We start from the raw sequence: 24,706 nt of genomic DNA, 5'->3' as shown, positions 1-24,706 counted from the left end.
GAATGAAGGCTGTGGAATTTTTGTCAGACTGGACGGCGCTGCACTTAGCACAAAGGATGCCTTTTGCTGAAAAAGCTGAAAAAATCATCACTTTGTTCTGAGTAGTTTTATGTGAGTACATCCCTGATGAAAAGTAACCAGTGAACCCAAGGCTCATCACTCTGAGCAAGGAACACAGACGCCAGCTGCTGCTTACCTTTAGCTGTCATATCTGAGTGCCACCAACTGCAGAGGTTAAATTCCACCAGGAACCTAGATGTGACGGGAAAGCCCCAATGTTACTTGGTCATGCACATCCTGAATAGAACAGTCACACTGTGTTGTTGTCTCCAGCACTGCCCACCTCATTTGAAAGAGTAACATCAGAATCTGGCGACATCAACATGGCCAGTTCAGTTGCCAAAAGAACTTTCACTGGGCTTTATCTTATTTGTGGAAAGGTTATTTTTATTCACCAATGCCAACCAAGTTCTGAAATCAGGTTTACCTAAACTCAAGGACTCTGCTGAGAAATATTCAGCTTTATAGGCAGAAATAGTCCGTAGTTATAATCTGAGTCTTAGTGGTGGTGGGGAAATGGAGACAACTGTATTTGAACATTAATTAAAAAAATGATTTTAAAAAAAGTCATCTTCTAAAGGGCTTCCCCTGCCTTGGCTCAGAACAACAAATAGAATCTTCTGTACTAAACTATTATCTACAGTAATAAAGGAGGCTTTCTAGATTTATCCTTCAATGCAAACTTGTTCAGCCATATGTGTGATGTATGTGTTTTGTGTGTGTGTGTGTGTGTGTGTGTGGTGTGTAAGAGCAGATGGGACAAACTTCTCTTTACGAAATTAGACCACAATGTGAATTCAAAATATCAAATTTCTCAACTGTTCATAAAGAGTGCAAAAATAATGTGAATCCTGCTCCAAATGATGGAGACAGAGCAAAATTCAGCCATTTCTTTTTCAGGCACATGGCTACTATCTCTAGCAACTCACTGTCAACCAAGACCCCACAATTATCTGTTACTGTATTTTCTGTCTCTTATATACATGCAGAACTTACTCCCTACTTGAATTTATAACTTTGTTAAATTAATATGGGTTACATTAAAGCAATAGAGAACACAATGTCTGTTGATCTAGTGGCAAGAAATCTGCCTCAGACCCACAGAACTGGAATCTTAATGGGGAAAGTAAGAATGAGAGAGTGTGGTGCAGCTTTAAGGATCTGATTTCCATGCCCATCCATGGAATTCCTCCTCTTGTGTGATGCAGAGTTTCTGTAATGTGTTCAATATCTCATCTAGAAGTCAAGGCTTTCATCTCTGTGGCATTTCCAGTCTGACTGACCTAAGGCACAGATACATCCAGCATCCTCCAAACAGGATGGGAATTTGACAGGATAAACAATTAAATCACACCTGAGAAAAGCCCTGCTCCTGTACATGGCAAGACATCCGAAGTAGCACAGTGGACAGCCCTGGCAATTTGTTCTTCTAACCACAGCCCACCCAGGCTGCATTAAAAACAGCCAGACATCTATGTTAAATTTAACAGTAACCACAATAAATAAATTTGGTTTGTGTATTGCAAGCTGTTAGTCTGCTAAACAATGACATAAAGGCATAAGCAGTGACCATAAATAACTTAATAAAAGATAATATTTGGTCTCAACAGTCAGTATTTTGAGGTTTTCAGTGGGGTTATCTCAGAGTATAATGAATCTAATGGTTATTGAAAGCACAAAGCAGAGTCTCCCAGTTCACTAAATACACAAGAAAAGCAATATTTTTTTTAAATGTAGCAATTGTACTTACAAGACAAGTTCTGTCATTATCCATTTTACTGCAGCAAGGAAGGCATTGTAAGGCTGAAGTGAAGAATTCAGGTCATTAAAAAAATGTGTATCATACAAAATTTGTAGTTTAACTTAGGCTTTACATAAGGACAATGTTATTCTTTAAGAGAGATTGATATCGTGTTTAAAAAAAAAAGTGAAGCTCCACCTAAAAGAAAAGAATGGTTGGATACTGTATCCCAAAACTAACATTTCAAAGCTTTGAACTCCCCTGTAGTGAGATGTGATTTACAAGTAAAATAAACATGGTCTAATACAGGGGTTATCTCTGGGAGGAAAAAGGAAGTTCAGCAAAGGATGCTTAAACCTTTACCCTCTAGGGGCTAATAATTCGCAGCTTAATGCTGAAGGGTTGGAATCATGTAACTAATTTCAAATGGTAATTTACAGGCTGCTTCTTGGAAAGGTGATTCCCTGTTCACCATCACTGCCATCACCATATGTCATTCATTGAAACAAGCAAAAATTGCATATATGTACTTGATTTCATGCTGCCCATGAATTATGTAGGATTTAAGTTGCTTTTTCTCACACTTACATATTTGGACTTGAAAAAAATGATAATCATATAAACATGTGATTTTATCCTTGCAGAAAATCCCCTTCACTCTATAAAAGAAGGCATTGACAGCCTAATCTTTATTTCAGAATATTTTAATTAAAAAAAGCAGTTGGATTGTTTACTCTGTGATATTTCCTATGTGGATAATTCAATTTCCTGAATTCTGGAAAATACCAACTCTCCCGCTCAGTCAGTTCTTTGTACCTAGGTATGTCAGATATGTGAGTGGTTGGCAGATTTGAAAGACAGGCAAAGACATTGGCAGAGCCTGGGCTCCAGATGGCAGGTTCAAAAAATCTCAGAATCCTTTGTGGTTGCATTAAGATATCAGAGAATTGAAATTCCAAATCCTAATTTCTTAAGTGAGGTGTGCTTAATCCTACCTTCTGAGCATTTTAATGATAAAGACGAGAACTAGGAAAAGGGGAGGCATAAGTGGTATCTAGTTTTAGGTAAAACAAGAACCAATTTTTATATACCATTCTTGAAATTTCCCTATTTCAAGCCAGCAAGTAAATAAACAGAACAATAAAAATCTACCCGGGTTATTTCCAGGCTACTCAGGTTTCAGACTGAATCTCTTCTTGCTCTGATTTGACTGAGTGAATCACCATCATTTCCTGATTCACAGGACCCTCAGAATAAGGGTCAGATAAGGATAAGAACTATTAACTATTTCCTAAAACTAAATGCAACCTTGTAGTCTTGTGGTTTTTGCCATTACAATGTTTAGGGCTTGAAAAATAATCATCTTTCTTTCAAAATGACCCAGGTCGTCAGATTATGAGAGAGCGCTGTGTCTTTGTACCTGCTGAGACAGATAGTGACATTTTAGTGGTCCTTGGGAGTGTGAGTCAGGGAGCAGAGAATGAATAATGGGATTAAGGAGGCTTTGGAGAGGGGAGGGGCAGCTCGCCTTGAGGCCAGATCGCTCAAGCATTTCCTGCCAGACAGTGGCTCAATGTCTGGGTAAACAAATGGATTATGTAAATATGGGATTAAAAATTTAAATGCACATTATCATTCAGGAGGGGAAAGCCATTGAGCTTTAAGCCTAATGATGAAAACATATCTTGGGAACATTTTAAGTCTGGAAATATTCATGCTAAGATTAGAGAAGTTGAGTTTGGTAAGAAAGGTTGGTTTCTCATTAAAAAGCAGTATTTTTCAAAATGTCCAATTCTTAGTTCCTAGGTGCCTCTCAAAATTTTCTAGCTCCAAATCACTTCTTGTGCTCTCAGTGTATGAGAACTATATTAAATATTTGGTTTTAAATAATCCCCTTGCAGACTGTACCTAAATGATAATGGCAGGTTGTATGTTCCTTTTACCTCAAAATGCCCAACTTTTGTGTTTCAGCGCAAATTTTAGGTTACTTTTTTGGCATTTCCAACCTCCTCATGTATACGTGTTGCTGTTTACTTTCCCTCTGCTGGGGTATCTTGCAGCTCTCTGTGGTTTTTTTTGTAGTGTGTTTTCCGTTATTGGTAGCCAAACTTCTATGCTTGCCCTTGTAAATTATATTGTAAACTGGGTATATGATAGCAGTTAATTTCTGGCAATCAGAAAGCCACTTTCCAATGCTATAATAGTTTCTGCTGATTGATCCTCAACGGTGACATGAGCCATGGAAATGGCTTGAGAGAAATGATGAAACTCAGCAGCAGCATGATTAGAGGCAAGAATCGACCATCAAAATGTGCATTTGTTCAAAATGTGCATTTGTTCATAGGCTAACAGCTCTGTTACAAACAAAAGGAAGATTTCTGTTGAACTAAACCAAATTCTCTTTTATACCGAATAAGAAATCCTCAAAACTTCTCTATTCATCAAAAGGGGGCTGCTGCATGAATCCATAAAACACTTTAGAGCTGTTTGTCATTCCTATAATCACTGAATTTGGGTTTAAACAGGAGTGACTTTGCTTAGCCAGTAAAATTAGCAAATACTGTTAAACATTCATAGTTTTGAAGAAGATAGCTTGATTACCCCAAAGGAAAAGTTAGTATCATTCAGAAACATGAAGCCATTTTGGGGGTGATTACACTGTACTTACATCCAGGAGACCATGGGCGCCGTCACTGCTCTCCTTGTTGGCCCTACACATGGCTTGGTAGTCATACAGGGTAATTCTACAGGACAGAATGGAAAGGAGCTTCACTGAACAGGAAAACACAGGAAGCAAGTAGTGCTGTGCACCAGCAAGGGGAATAAACGGTCGCTGGCCCTGCCATCAAGTGTAGCAGTGGCAGACAAATAAATGCAAGCCTAACAAGGGTGATGAACCAGTAAAGGGGAGCAAAGTTTTGCCACCCCAAAAATGTACCTTTTGGGATATTGATTTGAAGCTATTTATTAAGAAACAAAAGACTCAGAAAGAACTGTTGACCCTCCCTTTCTTGCCCAAGGGAATTCAGATGAAAAGGCCTGCTTCAGAAAGGGAATCTTAGCACATTCACAGTTGCCTTCTCACCTTAGCCTGTGTGAACTAAGTATGGCAGACAGGAATGATCCATGCAATAATCCATTCTGGAGGGGAGACCCTCTATCCCATTGTTTCTGAGTTGCCTAGCAGGAATTTGTTTGCCATATGTTCTCTCTTTCTCATCTTCCTGTGAATTACCTATCTCCCCTTTGAGTTCCCAGACCCCTGTCCCCTTCTCCTTTGTCCAGAATGGCATGTAAATCTCAACTATCAATGTGTTTTGGGTCACATTCTTATGGACTCCTGAATATACATTTATATAAGAAGCTTCAGACATTTTCTCCTGTTAATCTGCCTCTGTAATTTCATTATTGGCCCTGCTAGAAGACTTTAGAAGGTGGGAGGAGAGTTATATTTTTTCAGCCCTCACACCAGGTACATGGCAAGGGCCAGGACTGGAGGCACATGCTGCACTGGTGTAACTGCAAAACCAGCTCGAAGGGTCCTATCCTGTTTAATGAGAACCTGAGTTGCTTTTCAGAGACAATAGTCCAAACCTACAGGTAATACAGCCAAAACACATACAGAGGAAAGAACCTGGACCTCCAGCTGCACCCAGAACCAAAATTCCCCTCCCTCCCTAAAGAATCAAAAGACCAGGGCATAACCAGAACTTGAACACTGGAACCCTTTCAGAAACAGAGGGTCTGTTGTCCAGGAAGGTCCCCTACACAAGCCCCTTTACTATATAAATGGCCAAGCTCCAAAGTCCTCCAATTGAAACTTGCCTTCCCAAAGCTTCTGCATACCTGTTCTCTATATGCTATTAAAAACTTACTCTGAACCCTGGATCAGGGAGTTCAGGTTTTTGATCATTAGCTTCCCATTCTTCTGGATGGTTTCATTCATAACAAAAATAGCCCACCTTTCTCTACTGCAATTCTCAGTGTTTAGTGTTTGGTTATGTTAGCACTGGGTGGATTCTGGTCTGTAACACTTGGAAATTGAAGAATAAATGGAATAATGGTATTGGAGTAGTGGGGCAATAGAAGATCTCCACTCCCCAAATTGATGGCATAGTCATTTTCATTTGTCAAAGGTGATTTTCATGGACCAAAATTCTCCAAAGGAAAATGCTGTTCTGAACTGGATTCTGGACCCCAGATGGAATCCACTTTAGTCACGTGTCCCAGGTGGAAGAGACTTGGGAAGGGCTAGTTGGGATTAAGGAACAGCAGGATCCTCTGTCTTTCTCAAGCACTGGGAGACATACCTGGACCGATGTAACCCAGCATTTTGACAATGTGTTGGAAACCAGCTGGCTCATTTGTTGTAATTCCCATCCTACCGCCATCACCATAATAGTAACTGTATTCTTACTTTTGAAAACAGTGCAGATTATTAAACAAGAAAACAGGCATTTTTTCTCTGTTGGTTATAAAAGTATAGCTTTTGTCATAATTATGACCTGTACTCAGTTCTGTTAGCATGGGTAGCTAGCTAGATATTAATAAAGGAAGGGAGCAAAAGGAAACAGCCATTAAGCATTATAACCTAAGGAGCTGAGTCAGACACTAAGCCTGCTTCACTAGAAGTTGGAGCATTAACAGGCTCCCCAGAAGACCACCATATTTTCCATCCTCAGGACCTAATCCCTGAGGAGGGCAAGGAGGATCTGTTATAGGCCATTAACTGGGATTAAAGATGGGGAGAGATCAAAACAACTGGAGAATTTTTTCTGCTGGGCACATACCCAGTAGAAACCAAGACGGTGCAGGCGGAAGTGATTCTACCATGAAGCATGTGCAGTAGGAACCGAGAGGATGACCATAAAGGGGAAAAGCATAGCTCTGGAAAAGGATTTGATTGGTTAGGGGGAAGGGCCAGCACAAGACCACAAAGATCTAGAAAATGGATTGGTTAGGGGGAGGGCCCAACACATGCCCCTGAAAGATTGGGAATTAATTGTTTGGTTTGAAGGAGAGCCAGCTTCTTCCCAACCTGGAGGGTAATATAATCAAAGCTTAACAAAGCCTTCCTCTCCCTCTCCCCTCATAATAGGCATCCCTTTGCCCATCTGTTTGTACATTCACTCTCCTCATAGTCTCTCTCCCTGCATTCTCCCTCCATAACAGCCCTGTGGGCCGAGCAGTCACACAGGCTGCAAACAGGTTCCAAGTAGGCTCCAAGCATGGGCCTGGATACAGCAGCACAGTGCCAGCCACAGCACAGCCTGGAACACAGGCTAAGCTAGTGGGATGGAAACAGAGATTGAATTGGACTGAACACCAATGGCATGAAATTTCTGGAACCAGGCCCTATTTCTGAGCTTGATAAAGACAACGCTTCATCAGTGGGATGGACAGAGATAAGAAGACACTGGAAACTGGGAGCATTCTTTTATTTCTATTCCAATAAATCTTCCCACTTCATCTCATCCTCCCATGCTATGGGTCCCCAGAAATGTTTTTTTTTTTTTGCAACTCCGTGGAAGGACCCCATTTCTACCAGCAACAGTTCTACTTTATAATTGTTCCAGATATTTTACTTTCCCATGAATAACTTTACAAAGTAAAGGATAATGGCAGTTTCTGGTAGGAAGTTAACAGCTTTTAGATGGAGCAAACACCTTCTCCCAAAGGGTATAGGCATTTCACCCTTCCCCCCAAGTCTCCTTCCCACTATTCTGGGGACCCCAAAGGAGTGACACTTAAAGCACAGCCTGAGTTATGTAGCAGCTGCCAGATGGCATGTTAATGCTGCAATACTACATGGACTTCTACATGACTGGAAGGAATTTGCCCCACAGGAATTCCTTTCCAGAATAATACAATACTTAATATGGAGCATACTTAATGCTGTGTTAGCAATGAACAACCAGCCAAGTATCTGGCTCGGGGAAGTCCCTGGACAAACTTCTCACAGAAAGCACTGACAGCCCTGATAGTGACCCAGCCACAGAATCAACTGTAGACCACAATGGACAACTTTAATTGGTCCCTGACTGGCCCACCATGCCACAGTTGGAAAACTCATGCAAAGGACTTCTAGAGGGGGCCCTGGAAGGGCTTTCTAGGATTTGGCAAGATTATTGTTGGCTTCATCCATTTCCTCCTGCCCAGTCGGTCTCTACAGCAGAAACTTGGGACAGAGCCAGGGTGAGATGCTGCGTAGGCTGAGTGGAATGTGTGTGTGCCTGGGGTCTTATAGGTGAGGATGCAGTATTGGCTTTGGCTTAAAGGTTTGTCTTCTGCCATTTACCCAGGGTGAATCTTGATCAGGTTGCTTACCCTCTTCTGAGGCTTCATTTCTCACCTATAAAATGACTCACAGAGATATTCTGAGATTTAAATGACCAGACACCTGAAAGATACTGAATATACTAGTAGTATCCTAGGTCCTTTATGATTCTTATAATAGAAGGCTATTTTTTTAATTTGTTAGCATTGGGCTCTTAAAGCTACAGTGTTCCCAAAGGCTCAAGTGACAGCAGTGTGACCTAACAGTTAAAATGTCAGCTTTGAAGTCAGGGACACCAGAGCTCAAATCCAACATCATTTACTTATTACAATGTTTTTATTTCCTTTTTATCTTTTTGTTGGCCTCAGTTTCCTTACCAGTAAAACATGGAGAATAATGGCTACCTTAAGGGTAGTCATGATGATTAAATGAGGTTACATATGTTGTTGCATTTATCACAGTGCATGATACAGAGGAATCATTCAACAGAGGGCAGGGCTGCAGCTGCTGTTGTAATTTATTAGTATGGTTTTCATTGCCATTATTAATTAATGGGGTTGGTGTTTAATGCAATGGGAATTGACTCAGGCTTTCTCCAGCTGGGTGGATGGATGGACAGGCCTTCAAATTTTCTTAGCTCATTGGCACATATGATACAGTGTAAAGTTCACACGTTACTGCCTTACAAGGCACATTCAGAGGTGTGCTGGAGTTATCAAGAAATGACACAGGAACTTCTGTTCATGGGTTCTTAGTTGAGGACCATGATAACAACAGCTAATACTTATTGAACTCTTTTGCAACCATGAGCAAGGTACTCTTCTAAGCATGTCCCCTGCAGGACAGATTCTAATTGGCCCCATTTAACAGAGAGACAAATCAAATCTCAGCCAGCCTAAACAATGTGCTCAGGTACACATACTTCACTCATGGTAGAACCAGAATGAGAAGGGGGCCAGGCTGTACTCACCTCACTCTGCTCAGTAGCAGGCTTGAACAGATTATAGGAAATGCTTAGAATTCAGCCCTGTGCCCCATCCTCGAGTCTTTCTGGAATGTCACAGGAAGTGCTGCCCAAGATAAGGCTCATAACCAATGGCCAGAATCACTTTTCAATCCGAGTTGAGGGGCTGTTGTAGTGTCACTGGGCCAGGCTGGACCAGCTGGTCTGCTAGTGAGAGCCCCTTGCCATGGTAACAGCCCTGACAGACAGATGGCAGGAAGCTCGGGATTCTCCTGGGATCACTTTCAAAGGCTGTAGTTTACATGTTGGGGCCAAAATTCAATTGCTCTGGGGCAACCTCCAGGCCAGGGTTCCTGCCTTTCATTTCACTGGATAGCTTTCCTGATAACCATGGCCACTGAGGAGGTCACAAAACAGGCCTCCTCTGCCTTCTCTACACTTAGACAGCTTTAACTAGATACTATACAAAGAGAGACTTCCAGATTATTACTCTTTTTGAAGTGATTTTGTTACTGTTTTAAATAACTCCATTTTGTTGGCTACCTGTATCCTGTCGGTTGATTATAGTTAAAGAACATGATAATTGCCTGCTTTCATTTGGCTCTAAAATAAGCCCAGAGCATTGGGCTCAGCCCAAGATTGGTGCTGCTTTGCTGCCCTCAGCAGGGGGAGTTTATTCTCATACAAATAACATGTCTGAATCCCCATGACATCACTACCAGGCCCCTTTAACCTACAGCCTGCAGTCCCAGACCTTATCCTTAGCATCTCTGTGCTCCCCAGCTGGGTTTCCTTGAAACTTTGATAGAAGGCAGATATGGTCTCTGAAGAAGAAACTCAAAGCAATGCAAACAAAGGCTGGGCAACTTCAGTGCTCCTGTACCAGGCTGGGCCTTAGAGGACAGGCCCAGGACATTAGGGACTTGTTTAAAGCCACTTTGCTGCTCCTCTTCTTTTCCACCTAAACAAAACTATGACTAAGAAATTATTTCTTCTAAGCATAAGAATGTTAAATTTCAAAGGCATGAGCTCAGCTTCCTTACACTTGTTAGTTACTGTGGGGACTAGCACTTACTAAACACTTACTATGTGCCCATGAGGCCAGGTACTTGATCTGCAGTGACTCAGTGAATTAGCTCATTTTGGCTAAATGGATACCTAAAAACCAATCTTGAAACAGCTTCATGTTTGCAAATACAGCCCTAAAAGCAGAATAGGGAGGCGTCTGACATAGAGACCTGCCGTAGGACATATTTAGCCATTCTGAATAGAAAATTCTGAGAAGCAAATTGACTCACTAGGGTAGCATGTAAAAATACGTATTCTTTGTTGAGCTGTAAAATGTGTTCTCTGGGGCTGCTTTCAACTTGCAAGTGATAGGGCAAGGAGCAGGAACATGGGAAATTCGCAACAAAGGGACCGTGACTGTAGAAGCTTTATTGGTTTTTCCTGTTAGAAAGCAGGAGAGTAGAAAGCCCAGTCTTTTGATTTGAGTGCTATGAAATTCAAAAGGCGCTCTGCCTTCTCTCCTTTGGGCATTGGGCACAGTGTCACCCCGCAGCAACTTCTTACAGAGATTGAGCTAGTCTTGAAGGGTCAGCAGAGCACATCTAACAGCAGAGGTGGTGAATTTACACAACCCTGGCCCTGCTGCCATTGAACTCTCTGACTGGACATCACTAAAACAAATCTGGTTTAAGCACTTGTCATTAGCAGAGATTCAGTGTCATGTGGCCACACTGGCCAGGAGCCCAGCACACAGGATATTGGGGCATCTCAGGGTCCAATGCTGAGCCCCAACAGGAGAGCCCTATGGAAAGCCACACTCATTCTATAGATTAAGCAGAGGGTCTATAGCACTCGGTGTTTTTCATTAACAGGTGCTGATAATATTAAAAAATAATAAAAGTTGCAGATACTGATCACATCAGCATCTCACTCAGGTAAAAAATAGCTGTAATACCGAGTAATAACCAATTGCTTTTGGTCAGCAGTGTGGGGCTCAGAAGGTGAGGTCACTGCTCCACGGCTGTGACAGCGCTGCAAACTGGAGGGGATGGGATTTCAGTGTAGGTCTCTTGCTTTGGAAAGCTGTGCATTCAAACTGCTCCCCAAGCATGGATTCTCACAGGATGACCTTTAGGGTCTCAGGGGGATAGGTCTCAGCATAAGAATCTGGAAAATGGGGTGTATACTTTCTCTCCATTTCTAAGGCAACTTGTGAACACACAGGTTGCATTTATTTAGGCAGCAGTTCTCAGCCTTGCTCTTTACAATAACCTGAGGAACGTCAGAATTCATATGTATGCCAATGGTCAGGCATTTCCCCCAGGATTTCACTGGTCAGGGTTAGGGACCTGGTGTCGGTTACTGTTTTAAAGAGTTCTAATAGGCTGCCAGGGCTGACCATGAGTTTTAGAAAGTGATGTACCCTCCTCCTCGTCCTTGCTAATTATTTCTCAGGTTTGCTTTTTTCCCATCTCAGTTTAACTAGAAGTGCCTTACAGGCAGGAACCAGGACTCATAGAAGTCAGCACATCCTCCCAGGGCCAAGTACCAGTCTGGATATATTTAGGGGTGTGTTATGGGCTTTATTATGTCAGTTGTGTCCCTCAGAATTTATATGTTGCAGTTCTAACCCCCAGTACCTAAGAATGTGGCGGCATTTGGAGATAGGGCCTTTAAAGATGTGATTCCATTAAAATGAGCTCCTTAGGGGGGCTCTAGTCCAATTTGACTAGAGTCTTTATAAGATGAGGAAATTGGACATAAAGACCATCTGCAAGTCAAGGAAAGAGGACTCAGGATAGACCAGACCTGTTGACACCTTGATATGGGATTTCTGGCCACCAGAACTACGAAAAAAATAGACAAGCCACATAGTACTTTGTACTGGTAGCCCTAACAAACTACTACTGGGTGCATGCTTCACTCATCAATTAGACAGGTGCCACAGACCTTAAGACTGAACAGAATGTCCAGTCACCCTAGAGGGCGGCAGTGATTTGATAAACAGATGTGAATGCCCCACAGCCAAGAAGAGCATCCTCTGAAATAACATAGCTCCAGGAGCCCAAGAAGCTTCCAGCATCAAAATCACCTGTGTCTCCTGTCAGATCAGAGTACCACTTTCCCAGCCACATTCTCTTTGACTGTGGGTCAAAGGATAACATGCATGGGTGCCCTGGAGGTGCACCTAGCCAGCACCTTATTTACCCATTCTCCTATCTCTTCCATGAAAAGTAGCTTTACTTGTTAAACCAAAGGGGAAAATGGAATCATGTTTAATCCCACATAGAAAAGATTAAGTTTCGTTTGCTTCTTTGTTTGAGTAAGAAATAGAAGGAAACAGCTGAATTCTGCTTGGGGAATGAGTTAATGCAAAACCCATTTGAAGCTATAAAGTTGGATGCTGGGAGAGCTTCCTTGGGCTCTGCCAAGTTCATGAAGCCATGTCTACATTTTATAGTAACTGCACCGCAATAATGCCTACACTGCGCTTAGCACAGTGTGGGGCTGGCACCTGAGGTTCAGTACATCAGTCCCTACGAGTGCTGGTATCATCGTCATTATTATTATGAGTTAAACCCAATAGGTGTTATCGAATGTTCCTGCTTTCATTGCCTGAAGTCAGGCATCATGGACAGATGAGTTAGGTCATGGCTATGACCATTTGTGTTCAGAGCTGTGCTGGACATGTGGGGTGTGGAGGAAACTAGGAGCTGTGAACACAGCCTCATCTCTGGAAGACTTTCAAAGTGGATATCAGAGGAAGCCAGATGCAATATGTAAAGGACTTGTGTGGTCTGAAGCAAACTAGGGCATGCTGACTGTGGCAGAGACTACTACAGTTTCCCAATAGCCATTCTCTTCTTCTGCCAACCTGAACCCAGGCTTTTCAATAGGTACCTTTCCCAGGTTCCTATGTAGCTAGGTGAGGCCATGTGATTAAGCAAAAGTGTTGTTTGGGAGTAAATACTTTATTAGATACAACTTTAATAACTCAAATGTATTTATTAAAATAAATTTTAATAGTCCTGGCTGGTGTGGCTCAGTGAATTGAGTTCCAGCCTGTGAACCAATGGCTCGCCAGTTCGATTCCCAGTCAGGGCACATGCCTGGGTGCAGGCCAGGTCCCCAGGGTGTGGTGTGTGAGAGGAAGCCACACGTTGATGTTTCTTTCCCTCTCTTTCTCCCTCCCTTCTCCTCTCTCTAAAAATAAATAAATAAAATCTTTTAAAAATAAATTTTAATAAATAATTTTACTTGGTCTTTTGTACCTCCCTGAATTTTCCTTCTGCCAAACTACATTGCAGATGTAATGGCTGGATCTCAGCAGCTATTTTGGACCATGAAGTAACCTTGAATTTAAAAGCCAACTTGGAGGAAAGTACATTAAAAAAGATGTAATCATCCATCCATGATGACAGCAAGATATCCTTAACTTACTATCTTCAGACTACCTTCATACAAAAGAGAAAAAGACTCCTATATTCTTTAACCCCTTGTTATTTTGTAATTTCCAATTATTTCTAGTAGAAACAGCTAGCAATTAATACATTGAATTCCAAGTTTGATTGAGAACTTTTCTTTTACTATCTCCTGAAGCAAAACAAGCCTAAATGTGAATAAATACCTCTGCAGAAAGAAAATACTCAACTATGGGAAAGATAAGTGGTAATTAATAGATTCTGGAATCCAAGAGACATGAGTTCAAACTCCATCTCCCTCCCTCATTGAGTTGCATGAACTTGACAAGTTACTTAAATGCTTGGAGCTTCCATTTCACAAAGTTGTTATGGGGATTAATTAAGGTAATGTATGTAAATACTTGGAATAAGGACTTGCCTGTAATTAGTATTCGATAAATTAGACATGCCATAATTATGATGAAGATGAGGGCAGCTCTTATTTTTGTTGTAATTGGGCATTCTTGAGCTTTAGGATTTGAAAGAGTGGTCCATTGAACTCTCCATGTCTCTGTACTACCAAAAGTTTGGCCCAGAAACACAGTTGTCCAAGCCAATCTGTCTACTTGTTCCCTTCAATGCCACCTTTGACAAAGCATACTTCTGTGGACATGGTCAGGTCAACAGGAAGCCAAGAAGCCATTACATTCATTACATGAGTTGTTGAATACTAGACATCAGTAGGGCAGTCGGCATTAAAGGAGAGCAGACATCCAAACATAACAGACTTCTCTTTTAACACTCTCTAGACTCCAAGGCCAGGGCATTTGCTGAATTGTAATGTAATTACCAAGGACAGGGAAAGCTCCCAGTCACCAGCTGTCACCAGGCCTGGGTAGTTCCATCATATAGAGACAGGGGTAGAAATGGTCCAAGCCTTGCATTCTACCCGATATGTCACCTTTCTAGAAAGGCAATTTAAATAGCAGAAGGAGTCACCACAGGGAATTGCATACAAGTGAACTCCATTAATGAATGTGTGTAGGGCAAGGTGAGGAGGACATTCCCCAGGCCCCACAGGTAATGTATGAATGGTCTTGTAGGGGTGAAGGCTTAGGTTTGTTGCAGCCAGTACATAAAATTAACAAAATAAAACAAAACAGAAAAGACACAGCCAAGGAAGATAGGAAATATCAGTAGCTCCCAAAGTAAAAACGAATTATTAACAAGCAGTCCGTTTCTCTACAAGCCAAAGGCCAGGTGTGCCCAATTGGTCTTTCCTTTCTCAGGGCTTAATTCGATACACAAAAAACAAGGGAAGACCCCTTGGCAGAAGCCACAAGAATGTTTGCAAAAAGTATGCATTATTCCTTTTAACCCACATTCTCAAATATTGGGTTGCCCAAAAGTTTGTTCATTTTTTCCTACAGGATGGCTCTAGTAGCTTAGTTGTCTTTAACTTCACTTGAAACAATTTTGTTAGATTATATTGTAATGGCTATATTGTGTCAGCTTGAATTAAAAAGAAAAACCTATTGAAATTGGTGAATTTTTATATAGCCATTTTAATATTGAAGATGGAAGAAAATATACAACATTTTCAGTATATTATACTTTATTATTTCAAGAAAGGTAAAAATGGAACTAAAACATACACAAAAAAGGTTTGTGCAGTATATGGAGAAGGTGCTGTTACTGATCAGACATATCAAAAATGGTTTTCAAAGTTTCACACTAGAGATTTCTCACTGGACAATGCTCCATGGTCAGGTAGACCAGTTGAAATTGGTATCAACCAAATGGAGACATTAATGAGAAAAATCAATGTTATACCACATGGGAAATAGCCAACATACTCAAAATATCCAAATCCATAAAGTTATTGGTGGCAATGAAAAACATGTCTTTTATTTTATGGAAAAAACTAAAAAGAACTTTTTAGACAACCCAATAATATGAATAATTCTTTCAGTTCTATTTCACTGCAGAGAAAAGTGAAATTTAGTGAAAATTTTACAGTGGAAATTTACAGTTGTCCAAGTTCAGGCAGCTCCCAAATGGGCAGCATCCAGGCTGATAACCAGGTGCCTTCAACTTAGTATTTCTTGACCGTGCCTGCACGTGGGAATCACATGGATGCTTTTAAAAACCATCAATGCCTAGGCTTCATCCCCAGAAGAACTCAACTTGAATTTCCAGGGATGCAGCCCCAGAGTAGGTGTGTTTGAAAAGCTTTCCAGGAGATGCCAGCAGAGGCCAGGCCCACAGGCCCACCCACATGGCTGTGCTGTGGAGGTAAATGCTGTGCAGTAACCATCTTTGGGAGGGGAGGAGGTAATTAGTGACTAAAAAAAGAGAAAATTAAATGAAAAGATCTCAGATTTTGGAGCTCTTATCCAAGAGCTAATCTTGCCTCCTGTTTGCAAAGCTTTCCAACTTGCATGGCATTTTCACATATCGTGTTTTAGCTGATTCTCACCACCCTCCCTGCAGGTCCATATTTTGGTAACGTAAGAAACTGAGGCTCAAGGACACTGAGGAAACTGTCCAAGGCTGCATGGTGGTGAGTCTGGCGCTCAACCTAGTTTTCTTTTTTCAAGTCCAGTGTGTCACAGAGGCCCTGTCAGGATCCTTGGACACTCTCCTGTGACTGGTTATCTACATCTTTCCACTTTTCCCCTGGATATTTGACATTGAATGTGCATCAGTGGGGGCAAATAATTGAGGAAGGATAAAGTTTGGAATTATAAAAAAAATATTTTGAAACTACATAACTACGTTTTCTCTCAGAAGTCGTAAGAGGGGGTATGCCACTGCCAATGACAGCAAAGGGAACCACAGAATGTGGGTTTTGAGAATATGAATATAGGGCTCTTGCTAGGCATGATCATGAGTTGAAAAGAAAGAAAACTGAAATGAAAAACCCTAAATAAGCCACTACTCAGGGAGTCCCCTTATGTCTGTGATAGGAATGAAGAAGCATCTGGAGCTCTGTTTGTAAATACAAAAAGCTGACCAGGCATATGGAATCTCATGAGGAAACATATGAACCTGGACTGTGGCTTGGTTCAACAATTGTCAAACTTCAGCTAAAAGAAATCTGGGGTGATCTTATCACTCAGCTGGCCTACCATCTTGAAAATTCTACTCTTCCAGATAAGACACTGCTGAGGACAAAATCTTCCCCAATTCATCTTTCACTTCTCAAACACAGCTTAAGGAAGCTACAGGCACTAATTTACACAGAACTAGGTCAAGGGCAGAAACTATAAATTATCTCTGAGGGCAGACTGCAGGAGGTTTAAATCTATCTCTGCTACACAGAGACTTAGGCCAGGTTATTCACTTTTCCAAGCCTCATTATTTCCATCTATAAATGGTATATTTATATCCAGGGCTGTTACATGGCACATTGCCTATGTAAGTGCACAGAACCCCGAACTTAGAAGAGTCCTATGCTTGGTTTAATGCTCTGCTGTCATGGTCTTGAAATTCTTGATGCTTTCAGAACAAGGGACCTACAATTTCATTTTGCACTGTACCTGTTGATTGCAACTGGTCCTATTTATACCTGTCTCACCGAGTTGGAAAGGACTGCAAGAGGTAAAATCTCTCAGGTGCCACCCATGTCTGCTTAGAAGGTGGCTCAGGGAAGGTGGCCCAGTTGACCATTATTTTTCACACTGCTGAAGTGACTGGTATATTATTGGGCCCTTGGATGCTGTGTCATACGCAAGCTGGGTGGACAGTTACATCAGAGGACTCAGCTAAATGACCAAGAGGGACCATTTTTTCTCTTAGACTGCACATGCTCCTTCAAGTTGTCCATTTGTCTCACAAATCAGTGGCATTCCTTCCTTCTGCATGGCACTGCAGATGCAGAAGCGGGTGTCCTTTCCCTCCAATGGCATTTCTAAGTAGAATGGTCATCAGCCTCATCAGGTAAGTGACTAAACAACCCAGGAAGATTCCACTGCCCAATCGGCCAGAGAGGGAGGCAGCAAATATGGACCAGGGGAGGTTACAAAAGGGAGGTTGAATAAAGAAGTTGGTATTCTTCTCTTTGAGCTCTCTTTCTGGAGAAGATGGTTGTAGGGCTCTTGTATATGAAACTCATTTTTTTAGGACTGGGTAAGCTGATCAAATCAAAAAACTTTGTGCCATCCTGGCACTGGTCAAGATGCTAAGATGAAAGGTCATCTCAGTGAGTGTTTCCTGAGCTTTCTCTGGGCCCAGCCATGTCACCAGAGCAACACAGCCTCCATGTATCCTGGTTTGGGGAGGGGCAGGCTCAGTTACTAGGCGCATGACACTGTCCCAGAGCACTGTCAGTTACTTGCAGCTACATCCTTCAAGTGCTTCCAAATACAGATCTCTGAATGAAAGGACTCAACCTGTGCTGTGAGTAGCACTGCATGCTGGAGAAGGCAAGTGAATGAATGTCTGATTTCAAGGACAGCAGAACCCCAGTACGGCAGACCCCATCACCAGGTATCATGGGAAGCCTGCTGTGAGCCGTATGAATGCAGAGAAGCATTTCCTGGTGCCGGAGAAAGCAAAGCCAAGACTGAGCAAAGATCCAGAACAACAAAAGTCACAGCAGCAGCTAGCAATTACTGAGCCTTTATATATGCCAGGCACCATGTAAGAACTTTAGCTTATTATTATCTCATTAACTCTGACAGCAACCCATGGAAGTAATTATTATTATCATCTTCTTTTCCCCGTAAGGAAACCAACACTTGGAGAGGTAAACTTGACTTATTCTAAGTCATGCAGCTAGCTAGTCAATGTCAAGCCTGGATTGAACCCCATCCATCTGACCTCTAAGCCCAAGCTCTCATACTATCCTGGCTCCAGGGTGGGTTCCCTTCAAAGAGCTCAGGAGGTTTGCCAGGTAACTCCATGTTGACAGTAGTTTGCTGTTAAAATTTAGGAAAGTCCCCATCCCTTCCCTTTTCTCAAATAAATTAGCTATTCTCGCAGTGAAAGACATTCTAGATTCATATCAACCACATTAAGGAGAAGACTAGGAATTTAAAATTCAACTCTGCAACCTTTCTTTCTCCCACCAAACTGTCTGAAAGAAATATCCAAGAGAGAAAGGGAAAAAAAGAAGTTGAAAAATATGCTTCCAAATGAGACACATGTGTGTGATTATTCTTCATCTTTTGTCTCCCCCCCACTTCCAAGATGTGAAAACATGCTAACCTGATACAATGCACACATCCACCTAAAGATATTGAAAAACCACTGGTGCCCTGGATGGCAGACAAGCCAGAAGCTGCCCTGGAAGCTTTCAGAAGCCCAGGAAAACCCCATAGCAACCCAAGCCCAGCTCCCACCAGAGTTTTCAAGCATGTGCACCATGACTCCTGGAAAAAACTTACCTGTGCTTGAATTTTAAACAAGGAATGGACAAGAGTGAATGCTCTGCTCTCGGAAGGCCTGGGAGCAATGTGCCAGAGATCACAGAAGTGCTGGAGTTTCTCCAATTTCATATCATTTCTTTTTTTCCTCCTTCTGGCCCAAACAGGCTATGGAACTCAAAAATTGGGTCATCATTTTTGAATTCCCTGCTTTCAGCACAGTGCTCAGTTGGTCTTGTTGACTGGCTTAAAAGTCTGATTTCCTGAGCTAACACTTCTGGCCATTTGGCTGCAGAATAGTCATAAACTGGGAAGATGGCCCTTCCCACTGGCAGCCAATGTGCAAGTTTCTCACAGGTGGGTGAGGTCCATCCTTGTATTTCTTGCTATTATATATTTAACAGCCTCAACTATGTCCATGAAGGCACCACTCCAAGGCCATTGCCTGGGAGGCTAGGGAAGGAAGACAGGTAGACTCCTGGGAGATATTCCTGGCATCCTGATTTCTTGGGATGATGGCTTTCCTACAGGCTTTGGTGTGCTGAAGAGCATGGCTGGACATCCCTGAGACAGACACTGTGAGGAGGCTTCGCTCAAGGTGGTGGTGAGAGCTCTTGGGACCCACTTGAATGGTGCATGCCACCAGAGGAATTTGGCAGCACCTGGTTTTCTTCCAGCAGCAGATTTAGACTTACCTCCAACTGGGAGCAAGTGTTGAGACTTTTCACTTTTTCACTTGATTTTCTAAAATTATATCAAACAATTCTTTAAATATCACTTGCCATCCCCTGAGTTCCAGATTTTTAGCAAACTTCTCTGGTTTGTCAATGGGAGACAAACATCCTCCTTTTTGACCAGGTGAAAATGTTCCTACTTTCTTGCAATCACTTGCTTGAGACTGATATAATTGTGCCCCAGTGCAGGCTCCAACTTCAATATTGGCCTCCAATAAACTCTGGGCTGGGTGAACAGAAACTCATTGTGAGCTGAGTTTCTAAGACTCTTAACACTCAGGCAAGAGGCATCAAATTTCAGCGAGATCTTCTGGAGCATGAACACAAGTACAAACCAGCCACAGGGTCAAGTCTGGGCTTGCTTTATTTGACCTTGGTTTGTTTTATTTTATTTAGGCAAACTTTCTCGGGGGGCACAAGGGACCATAAAATCCTTACCTTTTAAAGGAGCCCATTGTTAACAATTTGTTCATCACGGCTCCCTCGACCCTCACCAAAAAGTCTCCAGTCTGAGGAAGAAAAGAAGACCATGAGGAATTGTACATGAATAATGGCCCAAACACTGGAAAAGAAAGAAAAATGGACACAGGAACTGACAGGAGCACAGGGCAGGTTTTGGGGGACTGTTACATAAAAGTGGGGAAGGTCTTAATAGTCATGAGAATGTATGGGATTACAGAGTAAACTAGGAAGCAGATAGTGAGCACAATGCACGGCAGGGTGGGAGGGTGTTGCATTGCATGACACGCACTGGGTGCTGGGATTAAACATAATGCACACACAAACCACATGTAAGCACAACACATACACTGTGACCGCTCGGATAGAGTGAGCATTAATCTGCACTCAATCCCTGTGATTAAAACCCTACTTCATACAGACAGAAACAGGCTATGAAAGGGCTTCCTAAGCATTAATAAAAAGAATTGTTTATAATTCCTGGATGACCTGTTTAGGGAAATATAACAGTTCTCTTCATCAGTCCTATAAACTGCCTATGGTTGAGAATACATCCTTTCTCAAAATGACTTTCTGAGCAACACTCTCATTTTGTCCACAGGCAGTTCATATGTTGATAAGGAATAAGACAGTCCAGCCCTTGGGAGATAGCATGACAAGCGGATTTCCAAAGGCTTACCCCCTTCTCTGGGGCTATCATCAGGGCATTGAAGCTTAGCAGTCCTTCCCCACCACCAGGCTGATGCTTTTGCAAAGTCTAGTTCTTGGCACTGGCCAAGATCTGCCAACTGGGAATGGTGACTAAAGGATTAAACATCCTCATGCATTCCTCCAGACTCCTGGGGCTGTGTTCACTGGTGTCTCCTGGGGAAGGTGTGTGCAGTGCAAGGAACAGAATTTGGGGCAACAGTCTTCCCCTGGCAATGCCCTGGAAGGAGCCAGAGTAGACCAGCAGAGAATCCCTATCTCTACTGCAGCTGCTGTGAGGATTTATGGCTTATGTGTGATTGGGTGGAGGGCATTACTCTAAGAGCCTGAATTAATACATCTCATAGGCTTGCATTAACTAAATCCCAATTGCATTTACAACTCAGTGACCTTTAATCACGCTCCTCAGAGTTTTCAGGCAGAAAGGCTTATATACACTTTGCCAAAAAGCCAAGAAAGAGAGGCGGAAGAAATAGGAACCATTTCACTGACTGAATATTGAGCATTGCCTTTCTAATTCAAAGGACCCTTGGAACCTTTGGCAAACTGGAGGCATTCAAGGCCATTAGGAGCGAGAAGGACTTTAGTGTTTCACGTGTGTAAATACGTCAGTGTCAATGGAACTGGTTGTTAAATGAAGGAGAATTATCCTAATAGGGGTGCAGGAAACCAGACAACATCGAACGAGCCCAGGCAGAGCCAGGCTCCCAGCACAGTGCTGCGGGCCTGCTCCACAGAAAAGACACAGCAGGGAACACAGCCCACGAGAAGGACGGGGGCTTAGTCTGAGTCACTATGTTAGTGGTTTGTGTTGTTGTTGGCTGTTCCAGGACTCACACTGGAAGATACCCACCACACCCTTCCTCCCAAGGAGCAGCTCTTATCTTAGCCCTTCCTGATTATGGAGGAAGGACAGAGTTTCCTCCTCATAGGTTATTAATTTGTGTTCTTGCTCCATCAATGAGTCTTCCATTTTTTTTTTTAGCTGAGCTAACATTGGTTCATCACATTGTAAGTTTCAGGTATACACCATTATAATTTAGCATCTGTAATACTACAGCATGCTCACAGCCAAAAGTCTAGTTTCTCTGTGTCATTGTATGATGAGTATCTTATTGGTTCCTTTCCCAGCCAAACGGGCACATTACCACAGGCCTACGAACTTCCCGTTCCCTCAGAGGACTGGCCTTGTCTCACTGGCGTATTCCTCTTATCTAATATCCATGAACTGTCCCATTTCCAGCGATGTTCAGCATCTGAGCAGATGGGTGTGGGCAGTTTGAGTCTAATATGTAGTATGAGTTTTCACTCATCAAAGGTGCATTTAAAAATCCCATAACAATCTCATGAACAGAGAGGAAACAAGCACAATTCTACATGTTATCTCCAGCCAGTATGGTATAAAGTAATGGGCATTAAACTTTGACCCTAAAAGCCACACTTAAGGACAATTAATTAATTTAGTAGGCAATAATGGGGCCTATTGTGCTGTTGGCTACTAAAGAATTTCAAATGATTTAAATGGGACTTCATGTCCTCAGATGTTACAGTGAGAAGAAGCCTATGTAGTCAGCCATTCTCCTTTTACAGAGCCTACCAGGAGGCCAAAGCAGGTCACGTGATGTACACAAGACTGGTTGAGGAAGAGAGCTCCCACTGGGAACCATCTGCCCTACCTCTATATTACACTACACTGCTAATGCTGCTGTATTTTGCCTTTTTTAGTATGCTAATTTAACTTCTAATTGCAAAAACATGTTTTAATGCACAGAGTTTAATTGCTATGGATGTTAACGCTTATTCTGATTTCTGAATACACAGGAGATTTCTGTGCTCAGCTCCATAGCTTGTTTTTTTTCTTTCCCAATCTCTTTCCCTCCTGCCCCCTCCCTGCAAGGGCTCCCTCCAATGAAGAACATTCTTTGTCTGTCTCTGGATCCTTCTCCCTCAGTGTGGAGTGCCCAAGTTAATCCTTGAACTCAGATTACTGATTTTTAAAAGGCAAAAACCAGAAAGAAAGCCATAAAGAATAATTATGTTGGGATATATATATATATCTGTGTCTGTGTGTATATATAAATTATATATATATATGAAGATAAAATATCAAAAGGAGGAAACCTCCTTAAAATTGCCCAAACTCTTTAAGGCACCTCTACCCTTGAGGCATAGAGTTCTATAAATTGAACATTTATGAGTGAGAGAACAGACCTTGGGCTCTGCATCCCCCCCCAACAACCCCCAGTGGGAGGTAAAAACTCTTTGGGGCCTGCTGAGAAGTAAGCTGTGACATTCTTAGAAGGATGGAAATAAGGTTTTATAATCTCCTGCTATTACCTCTTAAATATTATCATTGTCTCCAAGTTTTAACACCATAATTTGTTTTCCCTGACTCAAGCACATTCTGAGCTCCTGACTTGGAGTTGATAGAAGTTTCTCACTCAACCTGTGTGTAGTCTTCAGACACCAGAATAAATCCATTATTGTCTATGAGGTAACAGTTCACAGTCTAGAAAATAAAATACCACAGTTTCAACTTTGTATCCTCAGACTGCTTTTACACAAAATGACGTACTTCCAACAGGAGAGAAACCTATTTTAGGTTGTTGTGGGGAGAACTGAAAATGCCTGCTGGCTCTAGGAGTTAAGGGCCATGGTTAAACTTACCCGTGTTTACTTTGCAAAACTAACAAACAAAAACAAAAACCTGTGCACCATCCTGAACATCCCAGATTAGGATAAAGAATATACATTAAAAGTTATTAATTACAGTCTATCTTCCTTTTCTTCTTTATAGAATAATATTGTCAGGAGCAAACTGATCAGAGCCCACGAGTCTGTATTCACAGTGGTTGAAGTGCAGGCTGTTTGAAAGCAAATGCCAGCACAATGTCATTACTCTAATGATGTATTAATGAAAACACCGTGTCAGCTCAGAAGACCATCAGGGGACCAGGTAATATTTTTTAATTTGTTCAGAGACCTTAGGCAGGGGGGGAAGGGGCAGACTTCTGTTAAAGGGGCCCCTCAGGCCTCCTAAAGGGTTTCAAACTGTGGTTTTTAATTGGGAGCTGGATTTGGGGGCAGGGCTGTTAGCTTTTGGTAGCTCAGACTTATAAATTGTGGAAAGCAAGGTAAGCCCAAACCTCTGCTTCCCCACACTACTTTAATCTCAAGTGAATGATTTGCTACAGGCTAGTTTTAATTACAGTGCTGTGGAGTTAACTTAAGGTTTAATTCCATCCTTGATGTAACACTCAGTTTCTATTTATTGCAGCTTTGCATACCAACTGCAACATTTAATTTGTAACATATCTTTACCCTGAGCTAAATTCCCCCTTGCTCCAGCCACGCAGGGCTGGTGTTTCAGGGACATTTACCTATCCATGAAGTTGATTTTAGTCTGGCACCAAGGTACAGCCCAGAGTTTGGTCAGAAAGATTCATCCTCTATTACTAGGCAGTAGTGGAGAATTAGCAGAAATGAAAAGCCTGCTAGCACCTCTTATGAAAGAGCTGGCTGCTTTGATGAGCCATGGGTTTCTCCTTGGTTATTCAAAGAGGCCAGGTGAATGACTTGGGCACACTTGCTATTTGAAGAAGTCTCTTAGCTGTGTGCATATAACTTGGGCCTGGTGGAATCTTGACAAACTTTCTCCATTTTTAGGAGCACAGCCTTTGTGAAGCAACCTCACAGAGCTGTGCTATCCAACATGGCAGCCAGTAGCTACATGCAGATTTAAGTGTAATTTAAAGTTAATTAAATAAAATTAAAAATCCAGTTCCTTGGTTGCACTAGTCACATTTCAAGTGTTCCCCACTAGTTGTAGCTAATGATTCTCCTTTTAGACATCTCTATCACTGTAGAAAGTTATTTTCAACAGCAGTTTTTTTTTAGATTATGCTGGTATTCCAGTGAGTTTTCACCCACTTTACATTGGGTCATATTAGACAAATCCATATCCTTGATCATTTGAAAGTCATGA

General features: G+C 42.0%; 1 protein-coding gene across 1 annotated transcript in view; it reads right to left on the bottom strand.

The window, feature by feature from the left end:
• CACNA2D3 (calcium voltage-gated channel auxiliary subunit alpha2delta 3) overlaps window positions 1-24,706 on the bottom strand; it is an 867,352-nt gene that overhangs the window by 66,978 nt on the left and 775,668 nt on the right. The window contains 5 exon segments of the mRNA XM_028518873.2: window positions 197-252; window positions 1,811-1,863; window positions 4,470-4,545; window positions 19,993-20,063; window positions 23,168-23,230. Coding sequence (XP_028374674.1) covers window positions 197-252; window positions 1,811-1,863; window positions 4,470-4,545; window positions 19,993-20,063; window positions 23,168-23,230 — 319 coding nt within the window.

The sequence above is a fragment of the Phyllostomus discolor genome, chromosome 7 (genome assembly GCF_004126475.2).
Source record: "Phyllostomus discolor isolate MPI-MPIP mPhyDis1 chromosome 7, mPhyDis1.pri.v3, whole genome shotgun sequence".
Classification (NCBI taxonomy): Eukaryota; Metazoa; Chordata; class Mammalia; order Chiroptera; family Phyllostomidae; genus Phyllostomus; species Phyllostomus discolor.
Note: the sequence above shows the minus strand (reverse complement) of the source record. Positions and strands in the feature narration are given on the sequence as shown.